The sequence below is a fragment of the Helicoverpa zea genome, chromosome 1 (genome assembly GCF_022581195.2).
Source record: "Helicoverpa zea isolate HzStark_Cry1AcR chromosome 1, ilHelZeax1.1, whole genome shotgun sequence".
NCBI lineage: Eukaryota > Metazoa > Arthropoda > Insecta > Lepidoptera > Noctuidae > Helicoverpa > Helicoverpa zea.
The window spans coordinates 10282361-10296792 of record NC_061452.1 but is presented as its reverse complement, the minus strand read 5'-3'; the positions used below and the strand labels follow the sequence as shown (position 1 = coordinate 10296792).

Below are 14432 nucleotides of genomic sequence, written 5' to 3'. Positions count from 1 at the left end.
GTCGCTGAAACACGTCTGGATACTAATGAAGTGAATCCACCTCGAAAGTCCATCTGGTCAGAGCAGTTGAAGACTATGACGAGCTTGCCGAGGGTGCGGCCCATGTCCTTGGTGGTCTCGGTCTTGCCGGTGCCGGCGGGGCCCGCGGGGGCGCCACCCATGCTCATTCCGATGGCCTGCGACAGCGTAATGTAACACCGATCCGTTAGCGGTGTGATTACCAGCCGCTCTGTTATTCCAAGATATTCGTTCTGTACCGAAATAAAAACTCATATTATGGCAATATTACTATACGTACTCATACCTCCTTAGTTTTATTTGACTGGTTCAGGATTCTATTACACAAACACTAAAGCTTACCTGATACAGGAAGTCCACGTCAGTTATAGAAACTAAACAATCGTCGCTATCCTCAAAATAATAGAAACGAGCTTGCTTCTGCCATTCAAAATCGATTGGCGATTTAACTCTCATTCTCACTAAATCATCAAAAATGTCTCTGTAAACGACAGAAGTCAGTCAAGTACATTATTTTAACACGAAGGTATAATTTAAATATTTATCTCTTGCCTTTGGTGAACATGCACGGTGATCATTGTTTCAATTTGCGTTCTGTCCAAAGGAGTTAGTTCTTTAACTGTCTGATCAATAAGACCATTCAATAAGTCTAGTAATTTCTGATTGGTGAACCGCATTATAAAACGGTCCACTCTCGATTTTTTCAGGGCGTATTCTGAATCACTTGTCCAAAGTATTTGCATTCCTAGCAAAGCAGCCTTAAACAATACTATTTATTAATTCTACAGGGCTAAGAAAAAATTAGAAGCAGAACGTATTTGAAAAAATAATACATCAACATTTTATGTAATATAAGTGCTCCATTATTGTATGTTTCAAAATTTCTAATATATCGTTACCTGACCAGGGAAGTTCCAAAATCCAACCAAAAATTCAAATTCTGGATCGCCAGACATTGTTTGTGCTATATTAGCAATAACATTTTTGACTGTATCTTTCATGGTATCAAGAAGAGTATTTAACCATATCTATAAATAACAAGGTTTATTTATAAATTCAATCGAGAGGACTATCAAATATTTTTTGACATTATCATTTATAATTTATACTTTCATTAACTAATTTACCTCTACACCTCCCAAACACGGTACAGGTCTGTCGAGAGGAATGGACTCGCCGTTTTCAGAATTCATTTTCACAATATTTTCTTTATCATCAAAATCAACTGTGTATATTGCATCAAATATACTCGGTAAATGTGGCTAAAATAATTACATTTCATTAAAATTGTTACACTTTTAACGTGGAACGCTAGGTTACAGAATTAAACTATGATGTTGCAAATAGAATGGCACTTACTTGTATAGAGTGAGGATCCGAAGCCTGTCCTAGTATCTCTAGTAACACAGGATCGGAAACAAAAAAGAACCTGGGAAAGATAAGACGCTTGGTCTCCAGGTATCCAGTGAGAGACTTTTGGCAAGCCTCAAGCTGCTCAATCAAGTATGGCAAGACGTGCTTCAACGTATCATCCGAAGTACACGTCTCTACGCAATTAACGATATCCCGCGCTCGGTACATTATTTTCACGTATGCTTTATCAATACTCTGCAAACAGGATGATGCTTTTTACTCAACAGTTTCCAACATTCAAAAGAGCTCTTATAGAAAGAAGGCAGTCATTTCAAAGTTAAATTGAAGTAGAAATGTGAAAGTTAAGGTATCTTTCGTACCGCAAACCGCTTTGCCTCCGCAGGCAGCTGCTTAGCGATGTCACCGCCGACAAACACGGCCTCCAGGTACATCCACACATTCTGAACTTGAAGCCACTTCTCTAAGATCTCGCTTGTTGTCACCAATTTGTATATCCAGTGCAAAATATCTTTCTTAAATGGCGGGTTGTACCTTTATTTGTCAAAAATGGGTTTTGTTATCTTTTCATGGAAAAATTTAAAGAATGTATGAGTTTTGTAATTCGCACACCTATTGGAAGCTAAAGAGTTGAGGATCATCAATGAGTCTTCGAGCAAAGTGATGATGTCGAGCGTTTCCTGTGGCTTTATCAAGAGTTCACCTCTGTTCTTGAAATTAGCAAACGTTAGGTCGATAACTGCCCAATCCGCACTTACATTCTTCAATTTTGCTTCAATATCTTTTTCTTTTACCGCACTTATGCAAATGTCCTACAAAACAAGTACTAGTAGTAAGTAGTGTAACTTAATAAAAGTCATTTTTTTAATAATTCGTGTTTGGCACTAACTTCAACGTCGTCTTTATTTTGCAACAACGGTGCCTCCATGACCTTTGCCAATGTGAATGATTCAGATTCGACATCCAACACACAATCTGGATTAATATAATTAATTAAATCATCGTTTATAAATTGTACGTAAAACAACAAAATAAACGAAGATAAAGGTATATTTTACTCAGCAGGTTTTCTAGTCTCTTCCAATGTCTTTCCTTCATAGATTTATCTGCCATCATCTCTAATAGTGGACATGTTTGGTTAAAGTCATCAATTTTGCTCTTTAAAACAAGGAAAGCAGGCCAATCTTTCATGCCTTTTGGTAATCTTCGACATCTAAGAAGGAAATGGTGTCAAGAAATGTATAACTTCTTCTAATTACTCCATAAATATTTTAATTGTGCTCTGCTAAAAGGTTTTCTATTGATTTAGCCACAAGCCTTACCTGACATCAAACTCCGCCAACTGTGCAACGATTTGTTCAATATCAATGTCAACCCAGGGCGTTTCAAAATAGCCATCGATGGTGTTCACTACGGATAGGTATAAACTGTAACTGAAAAATAATAACAACCTTCATGTATTAGAAAATAAATTAGTTTTCCTAGTTATTGTATATGACAAACCTACAATCCTTTTACAATCCAAACACTGTCATATACTTACAGTTTATTTAAAAGGTTAAATTCCTTTTTCTTCTGATGCAATATAGGATAATCTTGTACTTCCATTCCAAACAGTTTTTCACCATTAGAATACATTTCGAATCTTCTCCACAAGTCATCAAATCTTGATTGGAACAGTATGACCCTAGCAATAGTAAGATTGACAAATATTATATAATTAAAAAACCAGACTCCTTCCGAAACCAGAGAATGACGGGATTTTATGACGCGTGCACAAAAAATCTTCTCAATTTTACCTGTCACTGGCTTCCCTCGCAGATAGACCAGGAGTCATTGGTCCGGTTGCATCATAGTCAGCATCAAACTTGAGCACGTCAGCTAAGAAAGTCGCCACTCCCTCAGTGAGCTCTGTTTGAAGTGGCCCTTGCATATCCACTATCTTTTGCTGTACTTGTTGAGACTACGATTTCAAAATGAAGATGTAGATAACAATTTATGTAATGGTTGACTATTTCTATAACTCTGAGGGTTAGTGATTTAACAATTTTATTTGGTGGAGGTACCACCTCACTTTCATTTGCAATAACTACTATAAAGACTGCGTGATTAAACAAGCAATACAGAACACAACATCTCTTACTGCTAATAACATATTCTGAAATGAATGCCGTAAACTGAACACCAAAGCAGTATCCTCTTTGGGTATATCGATATTGAATTGGTTAAATGTAGCGTAACTTTCTTGTAAGGTATCTAATTCCATATCCATGCTGAAATTAAAAGAAAAATATTTATATAAAGTCTCTAAAACTCTGTCGATAAACAAGAGTAGCGAATTATTAACCCAATGAACTTTTCTCTTATAAGTTCGAGGCACATCATAGCAACTCTAACGTCATCCAAATCCTTGATTTTCTTGTTCATTGTCTTCATACGGTCGCGAATGAACTGCATCAACTTCTCCGCTCGCTCCTTGTAAGCGTGACATAGCAATTTACCCAGGATTCTCTTCCATTCAATGGATTCCACATGCAGTGCCAATTTGAGGTGTTCTAAAAATGCCAGTTACAACAGTTTATTGTTTTCTACAAAAGCTTAGTGATTGATGAAATTTCATCTAAATATATTACCCAGGTTTATTTGAATGGAACCAATAATGTGGCGTTCAGGCAAATTTAAAACTTCCTCAGTTTGTGCCTCATATTTGTAAAACATGTCCTTGATTTGGACATTCAGAGGATTCAAATCAACAAATTCTTTCACTTGATGCACTCTATCTTCAGCCCACAGATACGAAAATCTTTTATACCCCTACAAATTAAAGTAGGTAATTGCCGTTGGTAATATGTATTGTAACTGTCTTAAACCAAATTAAAGTAACAAGTATACATGTATCCTTTTGTTTATACCGTTAGAAGTTTTTCTATGTCGGGTTTGTACATGTACATCATTCCTTGCAACGCCATCACCGATCTTACGATATCCTTGTGTTCCGACACCATTCGAAAGTAGCTTCTCACTCCTCCCATGTTACTACTGGATTTAGATCCTATGAAATCAAATTTGATATTCTTAAAACCTGAGCATTAAATTAGATTCCTTTATTAACATTTCGCATACTGACCTGTCATACTGCGTTTGGTTGTTAGCAAAGTACCGGCTAATTGTTCTTTCTTTATTTGTTCTTGTTGTCCCCACATGAATACATTGCGATGAATATCCATGATACAGTTTAACACCACCTAAAAACCCATCATGGTTTAGATAGAACAACATATTACATGGCTACCACGGCTATGATTTCTCTAAATTACATTTTTACCTGAGAAAATGATGCCTGTATATCTTCTAAAGCAGGTTTTATTAATATTCTTGGTATTTGTAAGTACATTTTTGTCAGCATAAGAGGATGTAGTTTATTTTGTTCTTCAGGATCAGTCGTCATAGTTAGAAAACTGAAAGCAAGTACAAATCAAACCGTTTTTTCAGCAGCAGTTACGTAAAGGGCCTCGTGTAATCTGCTGTTAAAAATTAAGTTACCTTGAAACTGAAGCCCGTCGTCTAAGTTTATCGAGGCTTTGTCTGGTACATTTGATTAGTGCTTCCAAACATTTGGTAGCAAAATATGCAAATATTTCATTACATTCATTTATAGTGGGTATAACATCATATCGGTCCGTATTCTCTATCTCCATAAATGCTGTAAATTCACTAGAACTTGTAAGATAAGCCAAAGTAATAAACATTGTAAAAATATTGGTGTATTGCAAGAAGATTGGTCACAATAACTTTACCTGCATCTTCGGGAAAAACCCGAGTGGCTGATGTAACTTGCTTCAATCCTTTCTCTATATCCAACCTAAAAATTAAAATCGAAATATAAGCTTTACTGCCTTTACATACAAAACACACAAAAAATAGGTAGGTACATGTAGACTATTCATCACTTACCAGTGATTTTTTAAATTTCGTATTTCTGCACAAGGCACACTGTCCAAAAACTTATGTATGAGTTCCACGACAGCAATTTCAACATTCCACGATTTTAGTTGAATTTCGGATGCTAGGGAATAACAAATTATCAGTTTACTTACATTACGACAGTTAGTGCTACTTGTGGGCCGATACATACCGATATCATCGCGCCTCAAAAGATTCTCCTCATACAGGGTCCAGGGATCTACTGCATGATGGGGCAAATACACTAGCATTGTTTCAGTAATAGATTGCAGCATGGCATCGATACGAGCTTCCTTCATATCTATCACCTGCAACAATTCATCTGTTATCCGTTTCTGTTTTAGTCATCAACCACAGAGACGGTCCAGTTTTCGTTGTTTAGTACCTCTTTAACAAATAAATCCACTTCATCGAGGGTTTTTTCAATGCTCTCACAGTACGACGGTATCTCTAGGGAAGTCCATGTGATTGTTGACAAACCAGACTGAAACGCTTTCTCCAACTTTATTAGTTGCGCCCGAAGTAGCGGTAGATAGAGTTTTGGCATGCTCCTGTACCAACACATAGATTACTTTAAAAACAGAAGTAAAACAGTCATATGAAGACAAAGGAAAGACGCTTACCTTCTTATTTGATTGTTTCTCTCAACCAAGGATGTAATTTTCTCAAAATATCCAAATATTTTGGTTTTGCAGAAAGCAACTAACTGTGCACTAGTCGGTACACCTTAAAATAAAATAAAGCAATAAATCGAAGAAGCATTTGGTTTTGTGAAAGAATCATCAGGAGAATGAACACACAAAACTTACGGAGTCCTAACTGCCACATATACTCAGCCTCTCTTATACACTCTGGGATATACGGGCTGAAGTTAACTATGTACATGTTTGTCGTGGGGTGTCGCATAAGCAGTGGTGCAATTAAACCCATCCGTACCTATAAGTGGAAATAAAAGAACAGTACTATATCATACAATATCGTTTGAATCTGCTACTTCTTGATTCATTATGGATATGTTATGGACCAAGTGATAAATTGGGCAGTATACATAATGCCCGGTCATTATGAATAATGCCCAATACGAGAGTGCAATTTGATAATAATTAATCAAATAATCAAATTGACCGGGCACTATACATATTGCCCGTGAACTTTTGGGCAAAGTAATACAAACATATTTAATTTCATTTTTTTTATTGTTATTGACATTTAACTTAAAATAAACTAAATATTAAACCACTTAAATAATCAGCCTCATGATTTGGATTAATTATGAAGGACTTCTGCCTTAAAAATCCACTAGTTTTTGCATTTAAAAGTTAAGGAAAGTCATATTAAAAATATAACATAAAATATGTATAATTAAATTTAAAACCAAAAATTTACAACGTATCTTTGTTTTATACAAATGACTTATTATTATAAAACAAAATAAACTAAAGTTTAAGCGATCGGACTCATTATTTGGCATAATTAACTTTTATTATTTAGCTTCTCTAAATAAAAGTCACATAGAAAATATAATTAAAATAGGGTGCTATTTAAACAGGCTTCTTTTTAATATCATTACTCGCCCCCAAAAATGTATGTTGCCTTCTAAATTACTAAGTCAGCCACAATTAAATTTGTAGCATGCTAAACTAAAGTAAACTTCTGAAATACTATTAAATTACATCATAAAATATATTTAGCTTCTAATTTTTTTACTCAGTACGTTTAAAATATAACACATCCCATATCAATTGACAGAGCATGGAAGTAAGTATGCAGCAAGCATGGCTTCTGTCACGGCTCCGGCGCTGCGGGGCTCCGGCGGTCCCATACGAGCTTATCGTCGCAGATGGTTTTCACGCTCACCACCGCAGCTTCGGCTTGCTGGCCGGCTCCGACGGCCAGCCTCAGCCGCGGCGGCGAGCGCTGAAACTACCTGCGCCTCAGCTCGCAGGCCGCCTCGCCCCTCCGCGCCTACGCGGTTTTGAATTGCACTCTAGGGGTAGGGCAGACAAGACTACGTGGAGTCGGTTTTGCAGCGATTCGTTTTCGTCACTAATTCAGATTTTAATACAATGTTTTGAATCCAAATTAAATTCTACCATAAAAAAAAGGAGCCAAGAAAAATGAGATCAAGAAAAACGAGGCCGAGTTAGTAAAGTGGATGACAATTGTCCAATTAATAATTTTGTGGCTAGACTTATCCCATTAAAATAGAACATATAATTTAAAACAATAATCATAAAATATGTAGCAAGTAACAGGATTTATTTATTAGAACAACTGCCACCGTCGCACCGCATAAAATATAGCTTTATTATCAATTTGCCCATCATGTAGCAATATAATAATGCCCGTGCAATGTGATAAATAATGAAGTTAAGATAGTTATTAATCACTTGGCCCGATAAAGCTAGACATTATTCATAATGCTCGGGCATTATAAATAATGCCCGAATTAATCACATGGTCCATAACAGATACATTACCTGTCCCACATTTTCCGCCCAAGCATAATGATAAATCAATTCGTACTCAGTGAACACGATAGTCATGACATTATGTAACTTTACGCATCGCTGGCTTTTCTGTAAAAATGTTTTAATTTCGTATTTTTAAATTCATTTGTTTTAAGTTCAAATCTAAGTCATGGTTCATGGTTGCATGATTTCATTAGGTCTGATCAAGGTGTCAAAGATTTCGAAAGAGATACCGCGGCCCTGGCACATAAAAAGGCCTACGACGGAACACGACGGTTTTTAATCAGTAAGAGTCTGACACTTCCTTACCGCTGCTAACCCACATCGGGAGGGGTCATTTGATGATTTTTGACGTCGTTAAAAAAAAGTCATCCATCCTCCGAGCCTTTTCCCAATCATGTTGGGGTCGGCTTCCAGTCTAACCGGATTCAGCTGAGTACCAGTGCTTTACAAGAAGCGACTGCCTATCTGACCTCCTCAACCCAGTTACCCGGGCAACCCGATACCCCTTGGTTAGAATGGTGTCAGACTTACTGGCTTCTGACTACCCGTAACGACTGCCAAAGATGTTCAATGACAGCCGGGACCTACATTTTAACGTGCCATCCGAAACACAGCCAATGGTGTCTAAGATATACTTAGAAAGTACATACAAACTTAGAAAAGTTGCATTGGTACTTGCCTGACCTGGGATCGAACCCGCGCCCTCATACTCGAGAGGTTGGTCCTTTACCCACTAGGCCACCACGAATTCCACTCGAATTCGGAATTTCACGTCGTTAAAAAAAAGTATCAAAGATTATATTAAGAGAATAAAAATGCAAGAAAATATGTAAGTGTGCAATACCGGGTGCATAATAACGTCTTGATGTTGTTTAAATATTTGCATTGGTACTTTAATCTTTTGATCATATAATCTTATCCAAACGAGGCGGCCTGCTACTGGTGGCATATTCCTGGGTAATTGAGGATTGTCTCTTTCTTCGTTATATCTAAATATGAAATACATACTTATTTATTTACATACATCTGCAACTAAATTATGTCTATGTCTATCTTCTTCTTCTTTCGTGTCGATGACATGTCGTATATTGAGACTACATACACTATGTCAGCCCAATATGCCGCCACAGCGAGAGCACGGTCTATCTAGGTAATTAGTTAAATGAATGACAATAATTTTAATACATATTTAAAACCAGTGGATTACCTGTCTCGTATTGCTTCGATTTCAGAAGTATAAAGATTAACTAGATCAAAATATCGATCTTCTATGTACAGACAGTCCAGTTCCAGTTTCTCAAATCTCGCAAGGAGATGCAACGCTATTTCCGTGGTCGGACATTTCCCGAGCGTCTGTTAATAAATATTTATATTTAGACGTCAAAAATACCCACATGACAAAGGTCCAAAATTCTTTAGAAGACACGTTACTTTTCGAATAGAATTTCGCAAGTTAATTGGACAATGTTACACTAATAATGAATATCATTACACTTATTATAAAGTTTTCCAGTAACAACTCCTGGTTAGCCACTGCTTCTTTGTATATTTTGTAATCATTATCGAAATCAGGCCGCCTGAAAGGATTTTTCATTTTAATAACCAAAGGTTTGTTCAACGAATGTTGTGAATCGGTATTATGTTTTCATTTTGCCCATTTGCGTGTGAGCAAACATTTTACCATAGGCACATGAAACTTTCTTCGATTTCCATAAATATCTCAAAACTAAAATTAGTCGATTAGGTAAAGGTTTCCAAGTTGTTCCCTATGCCGAAGTTTCAATGAAAAATTAAAATAAGGAAAATAACTCCAATAAGTTCAATTCATATGAAAGTGTGAACTGCTTAAGTATATCTTACCTGTGATCCAACGCATCATACGGTTTCGTTGATATAGTTTTAAACAACTTATTGAAAGTGTCAGCATATTCCTTAATACCCCCCAAAGTTGTTTTATTCAGAACATAGTACGTTATATATGTTTCAAATAGATCTATTATCTGCAACAATCAAGAAACTAATGCCTATACTTATAACTTTTTTTTTTTAATATTAAGTACTTATTCCAATTGCAAATGATACGCTATTGATATTACCTAACTGCCTTGATGGCCATAATTAGAAATGACTGAATTACCTTTAAAAGCCTTTTTTTGAATGTTTCGAATTTGCCGAATATGAACATTTCTGAGCAATCAAATGGCTTTTCAGCAGCTGCCTCTTTCATTTGGTTTTGGGTATCAGTGTAACAGTCACGATAGAATTTATACAGACCTAGACAGAACTGCGCAATAAAAGTTAATACATAAATCAAACTTTGATCAAAATTTGCTGCAGATAAATCTGGCGCCTACTGCCAGTGTTAATCTGATTTTCTATGTTAATAGAAATATACTTAAATTACACATTTGGCTGGCTGGCTCTGGCTTTATTTATTACTTATGTATTTTCTAATACACTATATAAAACTTACTTCGGCTTTGTCTATAAAATTCAGTTTATCCTGATTCCAAACGTTCTTCTTTCCGTTTTGCGTGAGGAAATCCATGCACATGTTAAGAATTTGATTGGTCACTTTAACTAACAACGTAGATATCTGTTTAGTGGTGTTATAGTATCGCGACGTGGCGAATATCATGCGAATACTGTACAGTAACCCGGGAATATGATGTTGCATTGTATAGGGATCACATCTGTAAGTGTTAGAAGTTATGCTGCTAGACTCCTTATCATCTTTAGTCTGATAATGGTCTAAATAGTACATTATAATTAGCTTTAAGCCATTAAGTTTTTATCTTAAGCAATTTCTGAATCCTTAACTAAGCTGTCATTAAGTATAAGGGGCTGCGGGTTGTTCGAAAAAGATAAGTACCGCGGCCCTGATACATTAAAGGACTACGACGGATCACGACGGTTTTTAGTCAGTAAGAGTCTGACACTCCCTCACCGCTGCTACCCACAGCGGGAGGGATCATGCGATGATTCCTGACGTCGTTAAAAAAAAAGCTGTAATTATAAGGGTAAAACAATTACTGCAATTTACAAGTCATACCTGTACAAAGGCTCGCAATATTTCTCTAGAGCGTACAAATACCTCACGTTGTCAAAAGCTTCATTGTAAAAATCTGTTACGTTATTGTCTAGCTGTTTCCATTTCTGCAAATGTATAAATTCAATTTATCATGTAGTTTTTCATGAACATGTACAGAAATAACTCACAATCATTCATAGTAGGCTTTGATAGTAGGCATTATTATGTATGTAGGCATTATAGTTATCGGCACGAATCTTGAGCTCTGACCTTCACCTGCGCAGAAGTAATTTATTGGGTTCCTTTTGTGGCATGAAGTGAGGCGCGGGGGCGGGCTAAGGCGGTGATTGACCCGCAGTGCATCGCGTCATAGCCGTGTGGATTGGTTCTTTGCTAATAAATCACTTCTGCGCAGATGTAGGTCAGAGCTCAAGATTCGTGCCGATAACTATACCTAAATATATGTGTAAATCCATATATTTTTGTGAGTGATATGTATTATATTTATTTAACAATTTTACCACTAAATAAAAAAAGAAGCTTTGCACCTACCATTGCCAGGTATTTCTCCACCACCCAAAGGTAGACTGGTCGAAAACCCCAAAGGCGTTAGAGTTGTGCTTACCTTTAACAGTTTGGATTTCGCTGTGATAAGCGTATGTATGTACATAATAGTAGGTTCGCTCTTGATGTGCTCAATGATGGACGTGAAAGTGGTGAGCTGTCGGCGCCAGTGGTCCAGCTCGGCTAGCGGGCCTATGTTGGCGGGTTCGCGACGTAGCTGTTGACTCTGTACTAGAACCTATAAGTTCCACAACATTTCTTGCAGTGGATGCTGATTAGACTATTTTATTCCTTATATTTATTAAAACCAGCTCTTCGTTATTTTAGATCGTTTGGATTGCACAAAAATAAACATAAAAATGATGGAAAGCAATCATGTTCGTAATGTCTTTACCCTGATCGCAAAACGTTTTACAATCCGCTATTGATAGAAAAGGGGACAACCAAAAAATACTAAATTCAAAATTGTTTACAACATTGTATTGTACACAAAAAACTACAGGCGTAGAAAAATAAATATGATGCTTGCTACAAGGCTATGATGCTTGCTACAAGGCTACGCTACGCCTACGAAAGCATAGTCCTGTACCTACACGATGTCACCAAAAATCTTTAATTTACAATAATTTATTTTTACCTACCTTAGCTTTAGACAATCACACTTACACTATCAACATTAGGTACTTGCCATGGTTATCTGCCGAATCCATTGCCTTACGTAAGAGCATATTTCTTCCAGCACATGAGTCTTGGTAACAGCAAGTCTCATTTTTTCCTGATCACACAACTCTTCTTCGTATAATGACAAATTGATCTTAAATCTTGTACAACAATCCAAATCTATTTTGGTCTCTAAATAAAATATAAAAAGATGTTACTTTTATATTGGAATATTTTTACATTACATTAGAGGAAGTCTGAAAGTAGCGCCAGTTACAGAAAAGATGAGAAGTAGAAGATTGTCATGGTATGGGCATGTAATTAGGAGGGATGATACGCATGCAACAAAGTGTGTGCTAAGTATGAATGTAGGAGAGGAAGACCTAAGAAAAGATGGATGGATTGCCTGAAAGATGATATGAATAGGAAGGGAGCGAGTGTCAGCGAGTGACAGGGGAAAAAGGAAGAAAATGACATATTGCGCCGACCCCAAGTAAAATTGGGAACGGGGCAGGAGAAGGAAGAAGAAAAAAGTCACAAGATGTTGAATTTAAATGTAACCATGTCGGGATAGGATGTTGTATTCCTACGGTACCTACCACATTATTTATTTCTTCTCGTAACTAAATAGAACTTATGTAAGTATATAATAAACTTACTAGCAAGATAATCAACAAAGAGCATTATCTTTGAAATGTAGAACTTTACGATGTCATCACTTTTGGGATTGGGAGGGTTAAGGTGACCCCAACCCTTGCAAACCTGTAACGCTGGTAGATACACTCGATGCAAAGTCTTGTAAATACCTGACACTACATTTTCAGTCTCTTGATTAATATCAAATTGAGCCAAATAATACTCCTGAAAAGTATGGTGCTTAAATATTTCAGATTGCTACGATAAGACCATCACTGTATGGCCTAATGAGATCCATATCATTTTGTTCTACCAAACATTACTTACATTTGCAACATTTAAAATGTCAATGGCCACGCTTCTCAATCTGTATAAGGCAACGCACTTGCCTGTAACTCCGATAGAAGAACAATCAGATATGTAAGTCCTTTCCATTTTACCTTTCTGATTAGGAACGTAGCGACCAGATTCTGCAATCAATTTGAACATGCGTGCAAACAATATTAACATGAATATATTGATGGGCCCAGAACCACTTTTGAGGGCTAGATTTAAAACTACGATTCAATATCAGGTCTGAGAGAATCAGTCGGGAAAGGCAACTTAAGAATCTCAAAACAAAGCCGAAAATTCTTACAATATAGAGGTAAATGTAATCCGATAATTAGAACATATCTCATTAACCTTAATAAACTGGGATCTAAAGTATAAAAACATAAGTTTATGTACCCACCCATCTCGACATGAGGTAGCATCGCATCGCAGACGACAATACAATTTCTACCACCGGCAGCCATTGCGCTTTCTAACAACTGAGTATGGACGTCGGCATCACAAACACCTTCCTACAATAACATAGTAGGTATAGGTAATTATTATGATTTAAATCCCATAGATACGTAAGAAACTATGAACTAGGTACTCGAGTGTAGTAACGTGTGTATGTAAAAGTATAGGTCAATAAGGTAACTACTATGTTTTTATTTTTCCACCACTAAGCCGATCATTCGGACGATCGTTTTGATTATATTATGAGCTTACCGGTAATAATTATCTTATTAAACTATTTAGTAATTCATGAAATTGGATCGATATTTCTTACCAATACATATTCACTTGTCCGATTTAGTACAGTAGCTACATTATCAAGCAGAAATAAGTGATGCTGCCTTATGCAGCCGATGCGAAAGTTGCGTAATTCTTTCGCTCTAGCCTAAAATACAAAAAAAGTAAATTTAGTTACATATAACAAATAATAAAACAATACAATCTAATCATTCAGTTTATTTACTTGCTTGTCTTTATAAGACTCGTGCACCAAAGCTAATAGGCTCATAGAAACTCTGCTTTTCTTGCGAGAACCCCGTAGGCGATGACCGACATCCAATATTGCTTCAAGAGCAGCTCTGTCTACCTCCACGCGTTCTTCCTGGTCGGATGGAATAGATTGATCTGAACTGTTCTCGGAATAATTTCCCGCAGACTCATCTAAGTTTGGTCTCTGGAGCTTAGAATTTTTGTCGGCTTCATTGTCACTGGGCAGAGAAGCACCCGATCCTGCAGAGTCGTCGTCCTCCATTTTGGTAATTGATTAATATGATAAATAACTTTATTTTATAATTATTATGCGTACTTCAGTAACTCAATATTTTTAAAGAAGTAAAAACAATTGTTTCAAATACTTAAGCCCTAAGGATTTCTCATTCGAATTTTGA

The 14432-nt window shown here is 36.5% G+C and overlaps 1 protein-coding gene across 1 annotated transcript in view; it reads right to left on the bottom strand.

Annotated features, from left to right (window-relative positions):
- The window catches only part of LOC124646356 (dynein axonemal heavy chain 8-like), a 30427-nt gene extending 16131 nt beyond the window's left edge, over positions 1 to 14296 (bottom strand). The window contains exons 1-41 of the mRNA XM_047186485.1: positions 14009 to 14296; positions 13820 to 13930; positions 13451 to 13562; positions 13045 to 13187; positions 12741 to 12942; positions 12110 to 12273; positions 11483 to 11659; positions 10879 to 10982; positions 10300 to 10519; positions 9964 to 10110; positions 9687 to 9826; positions 9319 to 9403; positions 9034 to 9179; positions 8671 to 8815; positions 7833 to 7931; positions 6162 to 6288; positions 5976 to 6078; positions 5738 to 5903; positions 5525 to 5660; positions 5344 to 5455; positions 5187 to 5251; positions 4933 to 5092; positions 4715 to 4847; positions 4517 to 4634; positions 4302 to 4441; positions 4023 to 4203; positions 3737 to 3944; positions 3533 to 3662; positions 3189 to 3352; positions 2933 to 3076; positions 2712 to 2822; positions 2448 to 2602; positions 2279 to 2364; positions 2002 to 2201; positions 1752 to 1923; positions 1378 to 1626; positions 1146 to 1280; positions 918 to 1046; positions 571 to 776; positions 361 to 499; positions 41 to 251 (exon numbers count right to left, since the gene is read on the bottom strand). Of these exons, the coding sequence (XP_047042441.1) occupies positions 41 to 251; positions 361 to 499; positions 571 to 776; positions 918 to 1046; positions 1146 to 1280; positions 1378 to 1626; positions 1752 to 1923; positions 2002 to 2201; positions 2279 to 2364; positions 2448 to 2602; positions 2712 to 2822; positions 2933 to 3076; positions 3189 to 3352; positions 3533 to 3662; positions 3737 to 3944; positions 4023 to 4203; positions 4302 to 4441; positions 4517 to 4634; positions 4715 to 4847; positions 4933 to 5092; positions 5187 to 5251; positions 5344 to 5455; positions 5525 to 5660; positions 5738 to 5903; positions 5976 to 6078; positions 6162 to 6288; positions 7833 to 7931; positions 8671 to 8815; positions 9034 to 9179; positions 9319 to 9403; positions 9687 to 9826; positions 9964 to 10110; positions 10300 to 10519; positions 10879 to 10982; positions 11483 to 11659; positions 12110 to 12273; positions 12741 to 12942; positions 13045 to 13187; positions 13451 to 13562; positions 13820 to 13930; positions 14009 to 14296 (6163 nt within the window). The remainder of the gene's footprint in view (positions 1 to 40; positions 252 to 360; positions 500 to 570; positions 777 to 917; positions 1047 to 1145; positions 1281 to 1377; positions 1627 to 1751; positions 1924 to 2001; positions 2202 to 2278; positions 2365 to 2447; positions 2603 to 2711; positions 2823 to 2932; positions 3077 to 3188; positions 3353 to 3532; positions 3663 to 3736; positions 3945 to 4022; positions 4204 to 4301; positions 4442 to 4516; positions 4635 to 4714; positions 4848 to 4932; positions 5093 to 5186; positions 5252 to 5343; positions 5456 to 5524; positions 5661 to 5737; positions 5904 to 5975; positions 6079 to 6161; positions 6289 to 7832; positions 7932 to 8670; positions 8816 to 9033; positions 9180 to 9318; positions 9404 to 9686; positions 9827 to 9963; positions 10111 to 10299; positions 10520 to 10878; positions 10983 to 11482; positions 11660 to 12109; positions 12274 to 12740; positions 12943 to 13044; positions 13188 to 13450; positions 13563 to 13819; positions 13931 to 14008) is intronic.
- Between the last annotated feature and the right edge of the window lie 136 nt (positions 14297 to 14432).